This window comes from Rattus norvegicus, chromosome 5, assembly GCF_036323735.1.
Source record: "Rattus norvegicus strain BN/NHsdMcwi chromosome 5, GRCr8, whole genome shotgun sequence".
Lineage (NCBI taxonomy): Eukaryota > Metazoa > Chordata > Mammalia > Rodentia > Muridae > Rattus > Rattus norvegicus.
In genome coordinates this window covers 129,888,684-129,912,470 of record NC_086023.1, presented here as the reverse complement: position 1 = coordinate 129,912,470, position 23,787 = coordinate 129,888,684, and the positions used below count along the sequence as shown (strand labels likewise).

The 23,787-nt window shown below is 36.6% G+C and overlaps 1 protein-coding gene across 3 annotated transcripts in view; it reads right to left on the bottom strand.

Moving 5' to 3' along the window:
• Nucleotides 1–23,787, bottom strand: part of Faf1 (Fas associated factor 1) — a 363,928-nt gene that overhangs the window by 106,134 nt on the left and 234,007 nt on the right. For all 3 annotated transcript variants that reach the window (NM_130406.2, XM_063287104.1, XM_039109189.2), the window contains one exon: nt 9,091–9,245. In NM_130406.2, the coding sequence (NP_569090.2) occupies nt 9,091–9,245 (155 nt within the window). The remainder of the gene's footprint in view (nt 1–9,090; nt 9,246–23,787) is intronic.

The following is a 23,787-nucleotide window of genomic DNA, read 5'->3' as shown; positions in this document are numbered from 1 at the left end:
TTCTGGTTGACTTAATACCACTGATTGTGGAAGAGGGGGTGCATGCTACTGATTTCAATGATCTAGAACCTATGATCAGTAAAAATCCTTCAGAAATGATAAAAAGTTGATTAAAAATGAAGCTAGGTGTGATGATGCATTTATTCTCAGTAGTTGGGAGGTAGAGGCAGGCAGATGTCTATGAATTCTAAGCCATCCTGGTGATCTTTATAACAAGTTATGTAGGGGTTACAAGGGCTTTTAGTAAGACCTTGTCTCCAACCAACCAACCAACCAACCAACCAAGAGGCTTGAACATGGGAACCACACAATTTCTTGTTCTCTGCGTTTTGACCAGTTGTGATGTTATCAGTGGACACATTAACATGGAAGCCGGAAAACCTGTGAGGTCTCAACCATAGACAAATAACTTTAAGCAACTGGGGAAGGCTGAGAGCGGGCAAAATGGTCTTCTCAGTGAAAAATGCCCCTTTATTGATATTGGTTACCAATATCAAGGGTCAGACCTAAGAACATATACATATAGGTAACATTATACAGACTGAGCAACTTGTTTTTATGTACTTAGGAATATGTGTATGTTTGTGTCTGTGTAACAGTAATTAAAGAAAAAGAGGTAATGAATGAGAGGCAGAGCAAAGAAGGTGTGTATGAGGGGGTAGAAAGAGAAAAGGGAATGAGAAATTGATGTAAATATAATTTCAAAAATAAAAACATTAAAAATTAAAAATTTAACAACAAAAATAAACCTCACACCTTTTCTACTTCAAACAAGAGAGAAAATAGAGAACATGATAGGATATGTGTATTTTGAAATATTTCATTTTAGAAATGTCTTTTCGAATTTGTCACAGTTACTCAAGTTTTGAAATCTACAGAAATACTGGGCCAAGTAACTAACATCATATTTCTGACACTATATATTCTATATCTATCTATCTATCTATCTATCTATCTATCTATCTATCTATCTATCTTCTCCCCCCCCCCCTCTCTCTCTCTCATACATTCTAAAATATAAGATAGGAGCCATTGGGGTTAAGATTTAGGCACAGATCACACAGGTACCAATGTGTGTATTTCACATATTTTGAAAAGGTGAAGATGTTTTCAATTCTGTGTATCTAAAGCATTCAAAGCAGAGAGGACTTAAGAGAAAGAATGCACAGAACAACTTAGTAGTAAGTTACATGACAGAAGCAGGATTTGGTACAAACATAAATTTACAGTGAGATGACTTTGTGCTGGTGTTTCAATAGTATTGCTTTTGTTCTAACTTTTTGTTCTAACATTCTCCTAGTCTATATTCTCATATACACTGCCTACTGACAACTAGATAAGTGAAATGCACATTCCCTGAGTAATAATAGTTACATTAATATGGAGAACAGATAAATTTTCCTACCATAACTATTCTTAGTATACAATTCACTTACCATCAGGCAGTTGTAATTGTAGGACTAGGACATAGTGCAGGAAGTACTGAAATTGAAACTAAGAATGGCTTGTAAACTGGTAATCTTAAATCACTTCAAAGGATATTTTAAAAGATAATAAAAATTTAAAGAGTAAAGCCTGTATTACAGATGGTTTAACCATCATCTGCATAGAGACTGTCTTACTCTTAATAGTAGGAGGCCATCACCTTTCACCCATTGCCCCTTCCCCTTCCTTTCAGTAGTATTAGGAAACTACTCACAAGTGCACTCCTGTACAATGCTGAGCAGTAATTATGACTTGCTGACAAAGAGATATGAACAATTACGGAGCCCATTTTGAAACCCTACACTAATAAAGTCATTAGATGCTGCCCTTGCCATGATCCTTCTGAAAGCTTCTGAAGTTACAAGAACACACGGCATTGTTTGCAGGGACAATTGCTGCTGGCAGAACTGCAAACCTTGAGTTAAACCATGCTGCAAATTGATCTTGACATTCTGTTAAGACCGCCACTAAAAATCAAAAGCAGAGGAGAAAAGGAGAAAATGAGTGGGCAGGATGTAATCATGGAACAGGAGGGGTTCCTCCTCACCTTCTCTCCTCCCTCTTCACAAAACAAACCAGGGAGAAAATGACAAACTCTCCTGGTGTTTTGGAACCTTTATTTTAAAGCATTAATTAAGCCTTTGACCTGGGATGTTTAGGATGGCAATACACTTCCTTTAAAAATACTGGAAGGAAAATGTTGCACAAAGGAAATATAGCTGTTTTGGGAAAATTATATGGAAGTCTGGCGTGACAGCTCTCTGGAAGTCTTAGTACTCAGACCACAACACATTCATCTGTTTTATCAGATAACTCTGCAGAATCCTTATTTGCTCCTAGGTTACCAGCTGGAAATTAACACTCCTATGGTCTTTCATGTAGTCCCTGCACCTGGGCTATATCTGCTGGATTAAATGAAGTACAGAGTTAGAGTAACATCGGCAGTTAGGCTTCAGCCAGGCATGAACCACTGAGGAGTTTGGAATTAAGGGTAAGCCACTGTGAATATGACTAATTACTGAGATGGAAAATACAGATGAAGACAACCTACTGATGATAAGTGCTTTAAGTCAATTAACTCTTGCCAATGATTAAGTAATGTGGAAAACTATCGCTTGAGTATTAAGGCTAACAAATACCTGTCATCCTAACAGCGGAAGTTTGCAGAAACTTGAAATAACAAACCCAGGGGCAGAAGTTCAAAAGCTGATATCCACAGGCAATAGAATCATGTCTGTGAACACTTATATTAACTGTGCATGCAAAATTTAATGTAATGTTGCATGAGTTACATGCAATCTGTGTAACCTAAGCATTATCAGAAATTCCTAATTGAAGTACTTTGAGCACTCTTTCCAAACAATGTACAATGCCTGACTTACTCTTTTGTGCAAAATATTTTTCCACAAGAGCTTAAATAAGCAGTTAATTTTTTAAAATAATATGTCCAGAATACCGAGCTGGCACTATCCCAGTCAAGTGTTTAACTTTAGGTTGGCCACAACTGGGTTCTGTATACCAGCAGATATCTATTAATCTCTACAGATTCCTCGCTAATACTGTGCTTTACCTAGGACAAAGCTGTGATACTCTTCGTTACCGAAGCACATCAGCCTAGAGTGCACTCAAAGTGGAGGTCTTTCACGGCTCTTGTTGTGTACCAAACAGGTATCCAAACAGAATTACAGAAGCAAGAAAACTAATATTTATTGTGCTACTGCTTTATACTGTCTTATTTACAGTAATGAAGATGGTACTCAATGATATGCACAGTTAATACATGTTCACAAACATGATTCTATTGCCTGTGGATATCAGCTTTTGAACTTCTGCCCTTGGGTTTGTTATTTCGTGTTTCTGCAAGCTTCTGCTGTTAGTACGATGGTTACTTGTGGCCCCAGCACATAACTCGACACATGCCCAGTTTAATACTCTCCGTTTTAGATGTTTACTTTTATTAACTCAACCACCAGTGCAGGAGGTTCAGTACAGTCTTAGCATGGCTCGGCTTGAATGTCCGACTGCTTCTAGGATAACAGAGATTTGGTAAAAGCTGAGGAAATAAATCCTGGAACCACTAGATGAATTCATGTAGGTTGGAAGTCAAGCCCTTTGCCAGATAGCCAAGGGACAACATGAGCATAGGTCTTCTGGGGTCAGTATTAAGCTGTTAATTAGGGCATTTTTACTGTTATTATTGTTCATTTTGTAAGGGAAAGTAAGGCTTTAGCTTTAGTGTTCCTGTTAGTGGCTTCTAAGGAAGAGGATACAACTAGAGACACAGCAACAATTCTAATTTTCTTACCATTGCTCAAGGCTCTACACTTTTATCATTAGTTTTTAACAAGCCTACAAAAGATTATTTACTTATTACCAATATAGAACTTACTTCTTAAAAAGGCACTGTGCACAGTAATAAGATTACAGACACAGCACCCTAGGGGGATGACACCCTAGGAGGGAAACACTATACAACAGAAGACATACTCTTAATATTAGCTAGAGTATTATGGGATATTATGGGAACGTATAGAAAGTGCAACAACCCAGACTGAAGCAACTTGAATGGGGTGGGGAGCTGCAAGTCTTCTTGAGGTCAACATGTTCTAAAATTTTAAGTAACCATTCTTCCACAGCAGAGCATTAACTCACTAAGAATGCACTGTAAAAAAAAAAAATTAATTGTATTAGCTGACTCCATGATATTTTTCTGTTGTTACACATCCAAAGAGACAACTGATCTCTGCTCTATGGACTAAAATATGCCAATACTGAATTAAATCAGCACTAAGAACTTCTTTGGATCTGCTGATCCCAGATGGATGAGGTAAACTCACAGCCGGGTTCAGACCACACGTGTTTATATCAGCTGGTAGCTCCACCTGTGCCTACAGTTATCTTAGCCACCGAATCCACCCCAACATTCAGTTAGGATGCTTTAAATAGCAGTACACTTTTCTACTACAAACCAGTAAGTTAGCAATGCCAATAATATACACTTCTTTGAATAGAAGGAGTAATATTTGGGATTTTATCTTTCTACTTATTATCTCTTTCAAGTCATTCTGAGACCTTCTGAGGTATAGGAATTAACAATGAAATTCACTAAGCACTTAGGAAACACTTTACAAATGAGTTACTTTGTCTACCTTGCTTATTAACGATTTTTGAGGGCTAGTAGTGTACGCCATTTAGCATTTCCTCTTTCAGCTGCTCAGCATCAATTCTGGTTCATATAAAAAACTCAGAAAATATTTACTCAGGGAATAAACACTGAGGAATAGATATATTTTCTCAAGGTAATTTTTTAGGGGATGAGGCTATGGTTCAGTAGTTAAGATCAAGTGTTGCTCTTACAGAGGGCCCAAGTTTGATTCCCAGCCCTCAAATGGTTCACAACCATCTCTAGCTCCATTTCTAGGAGATTCAACAATCTCTTCTGATTTCCATGATCCCCAGGCACTGGTGCCTGACATATGTAGGCAAAATGCTGAAGTACATAAAGTAAACCTAGTAAAAGAATTTTGAGATTTGTTTGGAACTGATTTATAGAATTTCCTTATTAGTAACAACTGGACTTCTTTAATTCTTTCACTTACACATGTACCTTACATTTCTATTAGGAATTCTAGTCAAATAAATAGTTAGGAAAGCATATCTTTTAGGACCTCTGAAGACTACCAAGGACTTGCTCTTTATTTTTGTAAAATGAATGGCTCTAAAAATCTAACTAGACTACATCCAAGAAGACTAGAGACTTTTCCAACTAAGAAAGCACATTTAAATAGGAAACCTTGAAATTTTTAGTAAAGTTTTTAGCAGGAATTAGTACATGTTTTTGGTATGTACTATGCTTAATAAAAACAAGCTTTTCTAGGAGATCACATTTAGTAAAGGAGAAGATGCTACTCAATGCTACTAAAGTTTTGTATCTCAGTTTATACTTGGGATATTCCATATTCAATACAGAATTTATTGTAATTCATTTTATATTGACAAAGATTGTTCTACCTAAATAGCTATTTGCATCACTTTACATGGTAGAAATTGAAATTAACACAAAACAACTTATAAAATGTTTAATAATCCATTCTTCAGCGAGGCATGGTGGTATGAGCTTACAAACCCAGTACCCAAAAGGCAGAGGATAGAGCTTACAGCCAGTCTTAGCTATATGATGAGGTTCTGTCTCAAAACAAACAAACAAAAAATAATACTTACAAAATAAAAAATTATTAAAACAATTTGTTAGACAAATCACGAAATTAATTTACATTAGTGTGACTCTCACTCATATCTGTAAAGACCAAAGCACTCACTTAGCTCAATATCTTTCGCTCATCATTTATATACATAAAATGTTCACAGTAAATTGTGACTGGAGGGCTGACATTTCTTTTTTATTAATTCTTTAATTTTTAATTTTTTATCAGTTATTTTATTTATTTACATTTTAAATGTTGTCTGGCTTCCGGGTTTCCCCTCCTGCCTGTTTCTATGAGGGTACTCCCCCACCCACCCACCAACTTCCTCCTCAATGCCCCAGCATCCTCCTACACTAGGTCATCACTAAGTCACCCAGCCTAGCCACATGACCAAGAGCCTCCCCCACCCCCCATTGATGCCAGATAAAACAATCCTCTGCTGTATATGCAGCTGGAGCCATGGGTCCCCTTTGGTTGGTGGTTTAGTCCCTGAGAGCTCAGGGTGGGGGGGGGGGGCTGTCAGGTTGGTTGATATTGTTGTTCTTCAATGGGGTTGCAATTCTCTTCAGCTCCTTCAGGAGGTCTGACATTTCTATGTGTTTAATTATAATATTTCTTAAATAAGAACAGTATTTGATCAGCATGTTCATTCTCATCTTGGACATTAATATCCAGAGGGGTAACATTAGATGTAATCCCATAAAATTATCAAGGAACTATCTAAATAGTTCAGAAATAAGATTCTTTACATTTATATTTAACTAAGACAGTCTGACATGAGACTAGAAAAACTACCAAGAATTTATTTCCAAATATTCTGTATCTACTATAAAGAAATCACAGTTTCAGGCTGCCATACTTGGTAGCATGCTTACTGAGAGTTTGAAGCTCTGGCTTCAACACTACAAAACTGAGTTTGAGGTCAGTTTGAGCTTCCTAAGGTAGGAGGCAGGAAACAGGAAGATAGGAAGGCAGGAAGGAAGAGGACAGGTGGACAGGCAGACATAAATCTTAGAAGGAAACAAAGCATGAATCTCCTGATATGAGGAAACTTCTCTTTGTATGTGTAAATTTCCTACTTCAGTTCTCTAGTAATATACAACGCATGCTCTAGCACGCTGATCCATAAATATTAGTACAAGCAGTGTTTTACTGACTTGAGAATGGACGTTGAAAATGACAATTGGAAAGTGAAAAGTGAAAGCAAAAAAGAACCAAATGAATGATGCAATCATTTTTCCTGACACACATCTTTGGATAAATGTGATATAAAATATCTAAGAAGGATCATGGAGCAGGAAATCCAATTAAACAATTTTCTTTAAATGAATCTATGATAGGTAATAAGAAATCTGTGGCAATAAATCAATCTAATTATCTTACAGATCAAAGGAAATCCACTTTTGCCATTTGGGGGATATGATGTTTTAATAAACTTTTATCTTGTATTTATAAAATATGCATTTCCCAATTTGCCTTAATAATAATGATTGGGCTGTTAATTAAAAGTAGTTATATAGCATTCTATCTGCTACTTTCATATAGAGAAACAGATCACAATAATTATCTTAAATTCCACAAATAGTTCCATTATTTTTCAATGCAAAGCACCGTTTGTAGTTTCTAGCAATGTTTATTAAACTGAATTTCCAGATGTTTCTATTTTTAGTCTTTAGTATCATTTCTTACTTCCACAAGAATGGACACCATATTTCTTAAAATGTGGATTGAAACTGCCTATCATACTCACAGTCCTGTAATTCACTGTGAAATAGTTAAACAGAATCTTTTTTTTTTTAAGTGTCATAAGGAGTTAATAGGACACAGCTGTACTGGCTCTTTCTAATAAGCAGCTTCTGTCGCTTTGGTCACCACAGGTGTCTCTGTAACCTGCAAACTCTTATTACTAGTGTATCAAAGTTGTGCTACTTAACAGACTTCTTTAGTAAAACATAACAAAGCAATTACATGGCTGTTGATTGCTAGTCATAAAAAAAAACCCTCAAACACTGTTTTTCAAAAGAATCTACACTGCTATTTTTTGTCATTGTAAAATAAAAGGAACTAAGGAATTAAATGGAGGATAGAACAAAATGACAGCAGGTAGCCAGCTGAACTTAGCCACTACAGATGGTTCAGAAATAGTGTTTCCTTCTCCACCGAGCTGTGGATAAAAGAAAAGGAGGAGAGTCTTGACTGCCAGTGAATGGCAAAAGATTTAGCCAAGTCCTTGGTCTACATATTTTGCCTCATGAAAGACCTTCGATGCTGCATTTTTATCTGTTTTTGGCACTGCTTTTCATCACCTTTAACTGAGTGTGAATAATAACCTGATTTAATTTAAACAAATACAGGTGCTAAAGGTTCTTTATTTATGTATAACAGGGAACATTTCCAAGGCAGAATTGAGCCATCCTAGAAAATTTCCTAACCATTTGCTTAAAGAAATGGAGTATTAGATGAAGAAATTGCTCCAACATTCTTTTGCTTTACAGATTCAGATTTCATAAAATTAAGTCTGAATAGCAATCCAAACTGCAGCTAGCCATAAAATAATAAAAAGACAAATTAAATGTTTTCTAATTGTTCTATAATTGCTTGTTAAGGGACTATGATAGGGTTGCTTTGAAGTGAATTAATTTAATCTTCCTCCCTGTTTCTAAGTCTGTGATTATGACTGTTAACACACCAAAAGTAGCATGATGGGATGTTATGACCACAATGTAATTAAACATTATAAAAAATATTTCAGAAAAAAATACTCTGAGAGGCAGATTATGAAGAATTACTTACCACAGATATTATGATTAGCAAACTAAGTTTTATGCTGACAAATAGAAAAGGCATTCATCCTATGGAGAATATGGATGCCCTGCTGGCTGTGTGCAAAAGAATGTGTGCAATAAAGCGATTAGATCAATTAGCATATGCTAGAGTAAAGCTATTACCAACTCTACTGGAGTAGTCCAGGATATTCTGCCTTCTTCACTGATGTTATTTAAAAAAAAAAAGCCAAAAAAACCCTCAAAACACAAAAACTTATTACTAGAAATACTATTAGATTTGCTTTGCTTTTTTTATGAACATAATAAAAACACAGATTTTCTTTGAATAATTAACAACTTACCAGAAATGTACTCCGCTTTGGTGTAGATTAAAAGACAAAAATACTTTTTTTTTCATGTTATTTTGTAATTTAAGAAGGGTTTTATAAAATATATTCTCATATTTATAATAAGTGTATGTGTTATTTATAACAGATTTTACATGTAATGGAAGCACATTTACTGCTGAGGCTGGAAAACATCCATAATGATGACAGGAAGAAGTCAAATGCACTGAGGACTTTTTTTTTTTTTTTAAATAGAAACCCACTTACAACTGTGAATAACAGTGTTACCTTGCTCTGTTGGCGTCCTTTGTCAGATCCCAAGCCCAGGTTATAAAATTTTGACTCAGATAAGAAACAATGGATTCAGCACAAAGCATTTGTGAGCAGAACACGTTGGTTAGTACACTTTCATCATGGTGGAGGTAGATAGCAAGAAGCTTTCTCTGAAAAGAGGAAAAAAGACCAATCGATTAAAATATCCACTAAAATAAATTTCTAGAATCCAAGAGAGGCTCAATCAGTGTATATGAACAGCAAAGACAATTTAAATTCTACTCCTTCAAAGCACACTTTATCTTCAGAGTCCCAAGACCATCACTACCCTTAATACATTTTATGTCCTTACACTCTAAAGAAGTTAGGATGCTCGAATGTAGTTTTAGAGACCACAACCTTAGATTTCAATTAACATGTGCAAGCCTACTTTGAGCAGAATTGCCATAGAACTGCACTTTATTTGAACAAAATATTTTAACATTCTTCATATTTAATGCATACTGTATTAACTCAAACTATTCACTAAGACAGCAAAATCCCTGAAAAATCTGTTCTATTTGGAAGAAGTCTAAAATAAACTTTTTAAATTTTAATTCAACAGACAATTTGAAACTTCTTAACATGTGCATCTATTAAAGAGAGTGTATCATTTGATTGCCACTTGAAAAAGAAAAGACAGAAAAACATTTAGTCCATAAGAAATGACACCTGTTCTCTTAAGTGTGTTTTGACATAGTTGGACATTCTATAAAGAAATCTAAAAAATAAAAAATTTTTTGTCTTAGAGTTACAATGACAGCAATGAAAGAACAGAAATATTTGTTCACTCACTTTTTAGTGCTGAGTCTAAGAACAGTCACAGTTAACAGAAAAAAGAAAGATAAAAATTTATGGCAGGGAATACATATAAGAAAGACATTCATAAGGATACAAACATCTTTGTGAAATCCTACCAAAGAAAGATTTCTAAGAATGGGGGAATCATTCTTTTCATATTAAATAAGGGTGCAATGACAGTAAATGAAAACATGCTGTGTGGAATTCTCAACAAAAGGAAGTGTCTAAACTGAAGGGTCAGGCTGATGAAAGGCTAACAAAGTCTGATGCTTACAACAATACTGATTAAGAAATGATTTAAAAATAATATAAAATAACCATGAAAATTCTTTCTTCAAAGTGCAATTTTGCATTAGATGAAAATAACTAATATAGACAGGATATTTTGTAAAATCATCTATTATAAACAGGATACACTTACTTTTGCAACTATTATTTATACAAATCTCCAGAGTGTAAAGCAGATACTCATAACATCATTAGCATCTGAGGAAATTCAAGTTTAGAAATGATTTATCCCATCTTCTAGTGAGTCAGTAAGAGAAATTCAGCTAGAACTGGAACCTAGACTGTCTGAATCCAGGTCTAGTACTCTGTCTGTTAATAGAGTAGTCACATGGACACACTATAATCAAGAGGCGTGTGAATAGCAGAATTCACATGAAACAGTGAGCAGGGGCTCAGAGACAGCATGTTACGGGAATAAGGATAGGATGGCTGGCTATAAATAGCTCAGCTGATCCCACCAAGATTCTAGGTGTTAATTCATTTATTCTTTCATTCAATAAGCATTTGTTGAAATTCCCATTGTGTAAGACCCAACAGGACACACAGGCAATAAAATGATAAACGGAACAGACTAAGGAATTCTTTACCTTTGTTAAGGACTACAGATAACAGTAACTGGTCTTCTAGGAAGTTTGTAATCAGACACATTGTTGGAGAGATACTTATCTGACAAATTCCACTCATCCTTAAAGGCTCAAGGCAAATGCTTCTAGGAACTCCTCTTAATTCCCTCAGTCAGTTAAGAGCTTCCTTTTCTGGCTGGCTTCTAGCTCTCCCATTAGTACTATAATTGTTTACAAGTTTTCCCTCTAGACAAAGTCTCTCAAGAGTCTGGACTGGGTCTCCCAGTCTCTTTACATCTTTCAACTAGCATAGGTCCTAGCCTGTTACAGGAAATAAACTCCAATACTGATCTTAACCATAGCCCCCTGGCAAAAAAGACACCAAATGTCAGAGATAAATGCTAAATCTGTTTTTTATTAAGTGAATCAAGAATCTCTGGCTTCAGAGAAAGAAACGTGAACCTGGCTGCACTAACAAATTCAGGGCTACTCTTCTTAGCTTTCTAGCTGAGCATAGAGGGATATCAACCTCTAATTCATCTAGATTGTAACTCAGCAACTACATTTAATGACAGTGGGAACAAGAGAGCTGTCTGTTTTAAAATCAGCAGATTTTTAATCAAACAATAGCAATAGCTAAATCGTTAAAATGCTTATTTCTCCCAAGAACACTGCTAAAGAACATTTAGACTTTGGGAAAGAGATTAGTGATTTGCATGGCTATCTTACTGATTTAATTTAAATGCTCTCCCAAACCAAACACATATGTGCCCAAGAGGTTACTAAGACACCCAACATGCAGAGTTCCCTATAAGTGCAGCTGATAGTGTTGACTGAAACTAAACTTAGAAATCCAGGGCCCTAATGCACAATATCAAGTAATAAAAGAAGCATCTCTTTGGCAATATTTAATTTTAAAAAGAAGAAAGAGGCAGGCAGAGACCAGGCACTGTCTGTTTTGGAGGATCAGGCATTCTGCATTTCAAAGCATGGGTCCCTGCAATATCCAGGTTACTGTGCTAGAATCTCGACTATTATATCGCGTTTGTGGGAGGGAGGGCAAAGATGTGTTTACTCAGTGATTAGGCCCTTAGAATAAGCCTCTAGCTCCTAGAGAGACAGCTCACCACTTATTCATTTGGGCCAATTCACAAAGCCTAGGAAGATTAAACATCCATGCTGAGAAGACAAGCGAATGCAGACGGTGAAAAAGAAATAAAAATTCTTTAAAAACTCTGAGATGACTTCATTATTTTTCCACAAGGAAACTTTAGGAAAGTGTTTAGTTAGAGAAAAACCCACATTGACCTCTCTGTAAACCCTTAATCTTGCCTTTGTGGAGGCGATGCTTTGTGGAAAGCCACTGGCTCGCTGGCTCCTCTTTTCACTGGAAGCTGGGAGAGAAAAGGCTCCGCAGAAACAGTTTTCCTTCCAGGGACACAAACCCCTGACACTGTTAAACACCAGATGCCAGGAAAGCACACTTAAAACTTCTCACTTTAAGTCCTAAGTGGAGTGTGAGAAAGATGAAAACGAGTACCTAAATCGAATCTTCAGGCCAAGGCACTCCCAGAGCGGCTTTCAAAGAATATTCTTAGTCTTGCTTTACTTACATGGTAAATTTCCAATACAAGTGTTTTTTTCCTCCTCTGCTACAATGACAGTAAACATACTCTTAATTTGAGACATAAAAATCAAATTAAATTATAGGCACAGATAAACTCCAGGCTCAGACTTCTGATTCTCCTACAGATCTCAATTAAACATAGGCCCAAACAGAAAAAACTGAATTTAGCAAATCAACCAATTTAGGAGGGAAGAAACTGCAAAGTAGTAGTAGTAGTAGTAGTAGTAGTAGTAGTAGTAGTAGTAGTAGTGTAGTAATATAATAATAATAATAATAATAATAATAATAATAATAACCTACATTCATAAAGAAAGGGCATCTAGTATACAGAAAAAGCCCAATGAAAGTTTTGTTCTTCTATTACTATAATTTGCCTTTTCTTTAGTCCATTCATAATTCAGTCCAATAACATTTACGGAGTGCCATGTGTTAGGCACTGAGAACATAAAATGTATACCACAAAATCCCCTTGCCTTACAGAATTGGGAAGGAAGAGGATCTATGGGTGAAATAAATGTGCAACCGTCATACCATATAACAAGTGATAATATTCAATAAGTGAAAAGAGCCCCCCCGCCCCACCCCTTTAGCTTGGCAGAGAAGAAAGAAGTCTGGTAGTCCACAAAAGCAAACGGCATAGACTTATTCTCTGACAGTTGTTTTGTGGTCTAAGTTTTGTTAACAGTGTAAGGAAGTCTTCCAGGCTTAAAGCAACAGAGCAAATCCTGGTCTAATCCCAGTTCTGCCACCCATCTGACCATGAGGCAAGACAAGCTGTGAAGATTTTTGATAAAGTACATTAAATGCTTGCTTACTGTACTGAATCTGTAATGGCTAATACTATATAAAAGTACTATTAAGATAAAGATTCAAGAATTACTCATGCAACACTGGAAAGCAATTACTAGAAAAATGATAGCCATGAAAATAGTCTATAGTTTAAGCAGCTCTCTGAATTTTACCTTCTGGCAACAGAGACTGAGATGGTAATTGTGCCTTCAGTGTGTTAAGCACCATCAAATCTAGAAGCTAAGGTATTAGGCTGATACTCAGAAGTAGCCCAGCTGACAGTAGATAATGTGACTTGACTTTGGGTTACAGTGGTTACCAAATTTTAACACAAAACATCACAAAACTGTAGAACATGAGAATGGGAGAAAAAGCTGGTGATGTGGGTCACCTGGTGGACTGACTGCTTCCAATGTCTGATGCCCTGAATTCAATCCTGACCACTTCATAAACCAAGTGTGGTTTCTATAATCCAAGCACTTAAGAACAGAGACAATTGGATCAGGAGTGTCACAAGTCAAGATGATCCGTAAGCACATATTAAGTGTAAGACCACTCTATGTTATAAGAGACGAGAGCGAGAGCGAGAGAGGGGGGGGAGAAGGGGGGTAAAGAGGGAAAGAGAGAGGGAGGGAGGGAAAGAGGAATAAGCTAGGAATACTTGAACTGCTTGTTCAAGTACCATGATACATAATCTGTGTTCTTTCAGTTATTTTAATGTTGATATGACAAATAATTGGAGAAATACTGACTGATTTTTTTTCCAGTATAAGAAGATTTAGTGTAGAAGAATTTCCTTTACGGAACATGGAATCTGACTTTGTCTCCTTCCCACTGCTGAATTACTATTATTACTCTTGTGACCTGTTTCAAGTTGATGAATAATTTATTGATACAAACACCTGATAGAATAAAGCATCTTATATCTTCGTTATACCAAATAATTTAATACTGATACAATAAAATCTAAAATAGACCACATATGCAAATTGTCTCAATTGTCTCCAAAGTGTTCTTTTGCGGCCGCCTTATTTTAGTCCTCTGATTTTTAATCATTTCATGTATCTTATTACTTTGTGTGTGTGTTTACCAGGTACACATGTTCCACATCCTTTATGGAGAGGACAAAGGACAACTCTCACAAGTCAGTTCTTTTCTTCCACCCTGTTGGGTTCAAAGGTTCAATCCAGCCTGTGAATAAAGCCTGTATACAAGTACTGCCTGGGCCCCTCTCTTTAGCTCCATTTTCTGCTATTCTGAGACAGTTCTATGCAGACCAGGTTGGCCTTGAACTTACTACACAGTAGGGGACGATTCTCCTCCCAAGAGAACCTGGACTAAGAGTGTGTGCCATGATCTCAAGCCACAGTGGAATTCTGTATGTGGAAGTGCTTCAGTCTCATCCAGTACCCAGCGTTAAGTATATGGTAAAACAGAGGAAAGACAGTAAGGAGTCGAGCGAGGTCCAGCTTTGCTACTTCCCAGCTATGTGGATCTTAGAAAATTATTTCTTCTCTTTTGGGTGTCATGTATCTCTAGAGAACCAAAATCCACCACTTTTCCCAACTGCCAATAGTAATTAGTCAACTGTGTTGTTGCTCTGACCAAATAACTTGAGAGGCAGTGGAGCAAGGGATGTGGGGTTTATTTGAGCTTGTGGTTCTGGAAGACACATACAGTTAGACCACACTGTGGCAAGATAAAGCAGCAAGAAGCTCTCGTTCCCCATCTGGAAACTGATGAATATTCACACTCAGCTAATTTTCTCCATTCTCTTCAGTATAGGACCTTAGCCCATGGAACAGTGCCACACACAGATGAAGGGGCCTTCCTCCTCAGTAAACTTCATCTGGACAATCCCTCAAGGTATTCCCAGACGTTATCTTAGGTGGTTCTAGACCATGGCAAGTTCACAACATTAACCTCACAGGACTTAAACTAGCAAATCAATGGCTATGAGTACAACTGAAAAAAAAATCAAAGAAAGAAGTTTGGCAACTCTCAGTGCCAAATATCAGTTTGTAAGAACACTTAGCTAGGTTGGATTTTTTTGTTAGGATATTTATTGGATACTTATAATGTGCTCTGTCTTGATCTGGGCACTAAGGACACAATCCATTCTGCACATGGCTCTCAAGGCCCTCTTAAACCTTACATTTTTAGTCATTATATTTACATATTTTAAAATAAAGAATAATTATACTACTTTCTCCTCTCCCTTTCCTTACTTGAGCCCCTCTCCAATTTCCTTCCTCCAACTCTGATCATCAGTTGGGTGAAGGACTGTAATGCCAACACTTGGGAGTGGATAGGAGGAGGAGCAGAGTATAAGGCCAGCCCTAACTATATAGCAAGTTTAAGGTCAGCCCGAGTTAATGTGACACCCTGTCACAAAAAGCCAAAAAATTAGCGAGCAAGCATATATAGATTTGAGAGCCACATATAGGTTGTACTGTGAAAACATTTCCTTCAATTTTCAAAGATGATTTCAGAAAGCAATAGTCAGAAACCAAACTGGTGAAGTTCCTAAAGGAAACAACTACTTAAGATCAAGAAATGCCAAAATGCTGCCTTTTTCTTCACAGCCCCTGAAGCAGATGCTAAAATCACATTTAGAAATGCTAAAGACAAATTTTGAGTTTCACGCAGGGGAAGCAGTCATAGGAAAAGACAGAAAGTGGTTGAAAGGGTAAGGAATGGGGAGGAAAAATAAAGCCAAATTTTTGTTATAAGCTGACAAATGTTTATTAGGTGTAGGTTTTCATCATTTTCAATTGCTCACAGTTAATACTCAGGCCCTGAATGACCTCGGCTTAAGGCCAACATGTGACTAAAGTATTTTAAATAAGGAAATTAGAGGCTCAAATGTCTGGCTCCTAACAACACACTATAGAGATGTAGGTATGTTTCAGGAAATAATGGAGGTTTGAGGAGGAAGCGTAGAGGAAAGGAAAGGAAATAGCCAGTTCAGCCCCAAGACCTCAAAAAAGAACTCTTAAGAGAACTAGAGCTACAACCCTGTAGTAGAGTATCTACACAGCATGAATGAGGCCGTGTTTGATCTTGATACCACCTACATCTCACTCTCAAAAGTAGGCAGAATTTTTCTGATTCTGATAGTATCTTTTGAGAGGGTTAACATTGTCTCTAATAAGTAATGGCCTGTTAAATAGGGAGAAAAATATGAATCTGTCTTATATACTTTGAAAGGTGTAGCAAACATCCCCTGCCTCTGCCATGGGGGTGGGAGGCAGAGCGAAGAGCTCATAGTCCATAGTTCACCTATTTCATTTATTTCCACATTCAAAGGAATGGGCAAACTACATCAGAGAAGAACTAAATTAACAATTAATTTCTCATTAAGATATATTAATAATGCATTCCTGTTAAAAAATCAAAGGAATTACAATGATTTGTATGCAAATATGTTCAGTAGATTTTAAACTACAACACATCAAGCTCTGTTTGGCAGAGAGATTTCAAAGGTTAATGTTGTGATTTATAAATACAAACTGAGTTTAAGTACAGTAAATCATAATAAATTTTTTCAGTTCAGAAAGGGTTAAGCCTGAGACCCCCCCCCCCATATATGCTAAGTAAGTGCTCCATCACTGAGCTATATCCCAAGGCCTTTCTCTCCTAGTACCCCTTTGATTTTGCTGTGTAAGACAGGGTTTAACATGGTAATTCAGGTTGGCCTTGAACACATAAATTGCCTGCCCCTAAACACTAGGGCTACAGGTGTGTACTGACACGCCTAACTCACTCTAACTCTTCATCATACACTTAATACTCATGGTAGAGTTTGTGTGCTAGGTCCTGAATGTTTCCATTTTTTTTTTTTTTGTGAAGAATCTCTCATTTTTGTTTGTTTGTATTGTTTTAAGATAAACCGATGACCTAAGAAATGAAAACAGCTAGTATGTAAAAAGGGAGTCCGTTCTCAAAAGGCCAGTAGGAACACAAAAGGAGGAGGCAAAGAGGTTGTTGCTTGGGGTGACTTTTGCATTTATTTTTTAAGCAATACCTTAGGAAGAATTTCTCTTAGTAGCATGTAAAGCAGCCATTTTACCCAGAGAAGGTAGTCCCCTCCAATTTGGAATAATATAACAATGAAGTGTGCATCTATAGAAATGCCCTGGGCGCTGAGCTGACATCTGAGTGTGAAGATGAAGGAACATAGTAAATGGCTTTACTGTACCATTTCTCTCTCCTTTAACATCTCTCATCTACTTATTAATTATGCACAATTGTACTTTTGAAACATAAAATAGCCACAATAAACATGTCTTTTATGTACTTTGCTGTTTTCACTTACTATATCTTGACCACCCTTTGGGCCTTCAATATCAATGAACTAGCTTTATTTCGAATTTTACCACAGAAATGTAACATACTTACTTTTTATCAATGGGCATTTAAGACACTTCCAATTTGACATTCAGACAATGCTATACAAAACATTTTGTTTACTTCTTTTTTTATAAGTATCTACATTAAAATACTTTTGTTATTGTAAGAGAAAATGATATCCTAGAATGATTTTAATCTCTATTTCTTGTATTTAAATATGAAAAGCATATTTTCATTTTATATTGGTTATTTCTATTTCATTTTTTTATAAAATGCCTTTTGATTTGTATTTTGATTTGATTTGTATTTTGATTTGTATTACTTGCCTATACTACAGTTATCTTTATCCTACTTAATATTTTGATTTCTTCATAAGTGTGTATTTCAGAGAAATCAGCAAGTTGTGGCTATTATAAGATACGCATATATAGAAAGACACAGAAAAATCAGGAAGTGCTCTTTGGAATCAGATTGTCTGTGAACTACATGATACTATTGCTATACCATGGATTTATTATTTATTATTTATTATTATTTAAATAATTGTTGGCACAACTACATATATACATATATAGGTTAGTTTCCTTGCTTCTTCTAATCTCTCTCTAATGTTTCCTACAAACTGCTACTATGTCACTCATTCCTGTCTTTAGTTCTGACAATAATACCTCCCTCTTAAAAATCTTTCAAACATCTGTTAATAATAGTAACAGCAGCAAAAAAAAAATGTTTTGTTGGTGTTCATGGATTTCTATGACCTGTCTAACTAAACATCTGGTTTAGCCCTACTGGTTCATATATGTATGTGTGTACTAATTAAATAAGCCAACAGATCTCCACTAACATTCTATTCAGATAGCTTGCCCATCATGAAAGAAATACAAACACAACACCAAGTTCATTATAAAGGTATTTTCAGCTGCAGAGAAGAAAAGGAGAGTATATACATTAGTTTCAAAACCAGCTCTGCCTGATATTTTTAATGTTCACCTATGAAAGCAAACTATATTTAAGATGCTGAAATCACAATAAACTGTAAACAAAATATCATAAAAATGATGTATTTTTATTAATTTAAACACTAATTGCAATGTAAGCACTATGATTAAAGTTTTAATTAGAATTGATAACCAAGTATAAGAATTAAGGACATCCTAAATGGTGCTAACATAATGTTTAGCAAAAATGTCTAATTATAGAACAGCATATCTTGTTGGTATGGCTGTATTTATATAAAACATGTCAGCTTTTGTGTTTGTTTCTTTATTCTGTTATGCTTTTTAAGATTAAAGTTTCATTTATACAAAGTTATTTCCAAACTTAGTATGTATTTTAGAAAAACCCTGAACTTGTTACCTTCCTTTCTCTACATTCTAAGAACTAGAATTATATAAGTGTACTCCAGTGCCAGGCCTTAAACACTTACCATCTATCTGACCAGCCTCCTCTGCCTCCCCAATCATGAAGGAGTGAGTATTTTGTTGCTTGCTTTGGTTTCTTCGTCAGAAGTGTCTTGTGCACCTAAGGAGACAGTCCTGTCTTCCGCTGTGTGTTGGTCTCTTGCGGCATGTTTACATGGCAGGCCACAGTGACGCTCTTTATGTGCTGAGCACCTCTGTATCTCTGGGATGAAGCCCACCTGACATGGTGGATGATCTTTGTAATGTGTTCATGGATTCAGTTTTGCAAGTATTTTTTCATCTATGTTCATAAGGGAAATCTGTTATTCTTTCTTTGTTGGCTCTTTATATGGTTTGGATATCAGGGTAACTATAGCCTCATAAGATGAATTGAGCAATGTTTCTTCTGTTTCTATTTTGTGGAATACTTTGAGGAGTACTGACATTGACTCTTCTTTGAACGTCTGGTAGAATTACTGCACTAAAAACTATTTGGCCCTATGCTTTTTTATTTGGTTGACAGATTTCATGACTACCTCTATTTCACTGGGGGTCATAGTTCTGTTTCAATGGTTTACCTGATCTTGATTTAACTTTGATAAGTACAGGTTTTGAAAATACCTCTGTGACTCTCTGGATTTTCTGAGGCCATAGTTGTTATGTCCCCCTTTCATTGCTAATTATGTAACTTTGGATATTCTCTTTCTACCTTTTAGTTAATTTGCATAAGGGTTTTGTCAAGTTTATTGGTTTTCTTAAAAGAACCAACTCTGTATCCTTTGTAATTGTTTTGTTTCTATTTTATTGATTTTAGCCCTGAGATTATTTCTCCCTTTCAACTCGCTTTGCTAGTATGAGGACCCTCCAACCCCCATTTTATATGTAGGAACTTAAATTTATGAATTTGCCTTTTACAACTGCCATCATCATGGCCTGGAACCCAATGTGTAGCTCGGTTAGCCTTGTGCTCAGAGATCTGCTTGTCTCTGTGTTTGCCTTTGGAGTGCTGGAATTAAAAGTATGTGCCACCATGCTTGGCATGCATCAGCTTTTTGGGTGCTTTGTGTGTGTTTGTGAGTATTTTCATTAATGACTATGCACCCATACGTATATAGAAAATAGAGTTGGTGTCTTCTATATTGGTGGTGTCGATATTGTTGTCTTCTTCAATCATTCTCCACCTTAATTTCTAGGACAGACTGTTTCATTTTAGCTGGAGCTCACTGACTCAGCAAGGCTGATGAGATCCAGGGATCCACTTGTTGCCATGTCCTCAGTGCTGGGATAACAGATGCATACTCTAATGCCTGGCTTTTATGTGAGTGCTTGAAATGTGAATCAAGTCCTCAGGCTTTAGCAGAAAAAATTTCATCAACTGAACATCTTTTCAGTCCTGAAACGCGTTTATAGGTTTATAACCATCTCTTTTTAAAAGTAATCACATTAAATATTTGTTATTTCCAGGTTCACAATTACATGGTAACTTTTATTCCTAATTAAAATGCATCTATATCATTATTATTATATATAGCAAACAGTACTTGTATGTTGAAAAACATTTTTCTAAAATACATAAGTAAGATAAGTGTGCAGAATGCTATCTTCTCTGTCACTTAAAATTATTTCCAAGACACTGCCCTGTCTTTTCAGGAATTCAATAAAATTTTAAAAATTCAGTAGAAAGAAAATCAAACAAAATACACATACTAGGCATATTTTTCAAAGCAGAAAAAAAGTTGCTTTCCTTGGTTTTCTCAATGATAGAATATGAAAGTCTCTACACTTCAGTTTCATTAAAACTTGTTAACAACAAAATTATGCAGAATTAATTTTTCTTAAAAGATACTAATCAGTGATAGCATTTAGGTTCCTTTCAGACTGGGGCAGTAGAAAATGGTAGCTCCTAAAGATTGCCCAATTAAAAATAAATATAATAGGGGTTGGGGATTTAGCTCAGTGGTAGAGCACTTGCCTAGCAAGCGCAAGGCCCTGGGTTCGGTTCCCAGCTCCGGAAAAAAATAAAAAATAAATAAAAAAAAATGAGATAAAGAAACACTGTCACTTGGAAATATTCAATTGAGGTTGGGATATTCACAAAGTTCTTGAAGCCCTGAAATTACTTTCAGGGATATCCTGTGGGGCTGTGTACGCCCGGGGTTCCCCACGGAGATCTCTGGCCTGGCTAGGTGCTCCGGTTTGGGTGGGTGGGTGGGGGAGAACTCAGGCAGGGAGTGGGGACTGCTTCTGCCCACCTCCGCTGCTGGCTTCTGGCCTTTCTCCTTTCCGCCACTGTGGCTTCGGATGCTTGGGCCAGGTTGAACTAGCAGGGGACTGAATAGCCTGCGAAGGGTGCAAGAGGGCTTCCACCAGCAATTTCAGAATTGCAGATCTCTTCCCCAAGTGGCGGTGTTGCAGCTCTTATGACAGAAGCTCTCAGATGACAGAGTGATTCTTGCATGCATTTAATCCTTCTGAATATGGCACTTAAATACAGTTTTGGACGGGTCAGCGTCTCACAGCAGGTACTTCCTACTGGTTTGGCCTGAGAGCTTGGGAAGACCTCATCTACATATTGGGGGTATGGTCCTGCTTCTATGATTGATCTGTGTTGAGCTTACATGACCTGTGGTCATGTTCTGACCTGAGGAGCAGGGGTTTGAGGTGCTGCCCTATGTGACTCATCTGTCTTGAGCCTATGAAACTGGTGATCAAATCCTCACCTGTGGAGGAGGGGCTTCGGGCATTGCCGTTCTCGAACCTCTCTATAGAGGGGAGGGGGCTCTCTCTTGGGGGGGGGCTGCAACTACATAAGGCCTTGATCTCCTAGGAGACTGGGAATGCACCTTCTGTCCCTTTTAGGGTCTCCGGGTATTCGACCTATCTCGACCAGGATACCTTTCATAGCCAGCTGCCTCACAATATTCCATAAAGTCAATGAGAAAATTAGCTTTGTTATTTTACATGGTCCAGGGTCTTTATGGAAAGCATCCCAATTAATTCTCAAGTCACCAAATAAAGCAAATACCACCATCATTTTCATTATGCTGCTATTCATGAAGAATAGACTGTTGTTTGGGTCAACATAGCTACTAAGTAAAAATAGGGATCTTGGCACTGGTTTCCTTAAATAGTGCATAGCATTTATAAAAAAGAAGTTCTGGGTGTGAAATCAGATTTAAGGACTGCAACAAGGTTATTGATATCAAAGCCCACTCTCTTAGGGAGATGCCTAAAATAGAAATGATCCGATCCTTCAAATGGGAGACAAGCTCTGCCAGGGGAATTTATTGCTGTTGACTTTTTAGTTACTAAGACTCATTTTTCAGGCAACATTTTGTGGCATAGTGTAAGAAACTCATCAGAGGCAGCAGGAAGGGAGATAGGGAGTTACTGAGAGAATCACCTTCAAAAACTCCCAAGATAATTATAGAATGGTCAGTGGGAACTCTTAGGAAAACATCAGTAAGGAATGAGGCCACTGGTTTCCCCAGCTTTAAGCCTGCAATTTAACTCTAACTAGCACTTTGAGTTTAGTTACAATAACATGAAGCTGATTGTACTTTTCTCATTTTATCTGCATTGGCACAACTTTAAAAATCTCCATTCCTACAAAAATTCTGCTTTTTGTCCATGTATATTTTTTTTAATTTAAGATTCTTGTCAGAGATCTGTCTATACTTGTTTGCAGTCTTAGCTGAAGTAGGATGATCTCAAATTGAGACCCACCTAGGTTACAATATGAGAATCCATCTCAATAAGATTCAGAATCAGAACCTAGTGAGATTCTAAAAATCTTCCCCAGGACCTCTCTGTATGTAGATAAGACTACTTTTCTTCTGTATTGTAGAATGTGACTACTTTAAAGTCACATTCTACAATATGGATCTGTTTATATTGTCTTGTGTTACTGGCTAACCTCTGAATTTGTCAGAGTAAGGAAATCTCTGTAACCTAGACACTAAGTAGATGTGTGATAAATATTTATAACTCGTAACTGAATGATCGCCCTTCATAGTTAAAAGCAAAAAGGTTATAAAGTTGATGAAGGTGTTATCAGAAGTTGGAAGAATGGTAAGAATCCACAGCAAAGTGGATCTGCTTTAGCCAGTACTGTACGGTCCTCATGAAGAGACAGAGCTGTGAATACTCTCACCAGCAAGGGCTCTCAAATGAAATCAGTTGGAAGCAGTTTTCATTAAGATGGATTGAATGTGGCATCGTGAGAAACACTTTATCAAATGTAGTGTTTTACTTAGTGATTAACTATATACCAGTTGATGAAGCTCTCTAAATCCTTTGTAATCCCACCACTCCAATAAACATTTAATGAGTATATAAGTTCAAAAAGCCTAGTAGAGGATTTAAACCTTCAATTTTGTTTTTATTTACTCTTGAAACTCAATTTCTCAATTCAAGTGAAGAAAGCTGGTGCTTGCCGCTCATCTGTTGCCCTGATAAAATTAATGTGCCTCCTAAAGTTTAAATTAAACATGATATTTAAAATGAAAGAAATTAGGCAAAGTGCCACAGTAACAGTCATACTTGCCTTAAAATGTCTGAAGACTATTAAATTGTTTTCTTAAAAAATGACTGATAAATTAAAAAAAAATAAAAAAAAAGATTTGTCCTAACTTGGAAATGTAAACTCTGAAAAACAGAGATGGACTTTTGTGACTGTGTTCTGCAGTGCAGTGGAGAGCAGAGCCGTCTGCACATGGTGGTACAGCACACACGCTACTTGCCTGTGCTGGAATGCGGGACCTCTTTATCTGGCTTCTACTATTTACTACTGATGGGTCTCTGGAAAAGTAATACCATTTTTTTTTTGCAGAGTTTTTTCATCTTTAAGATG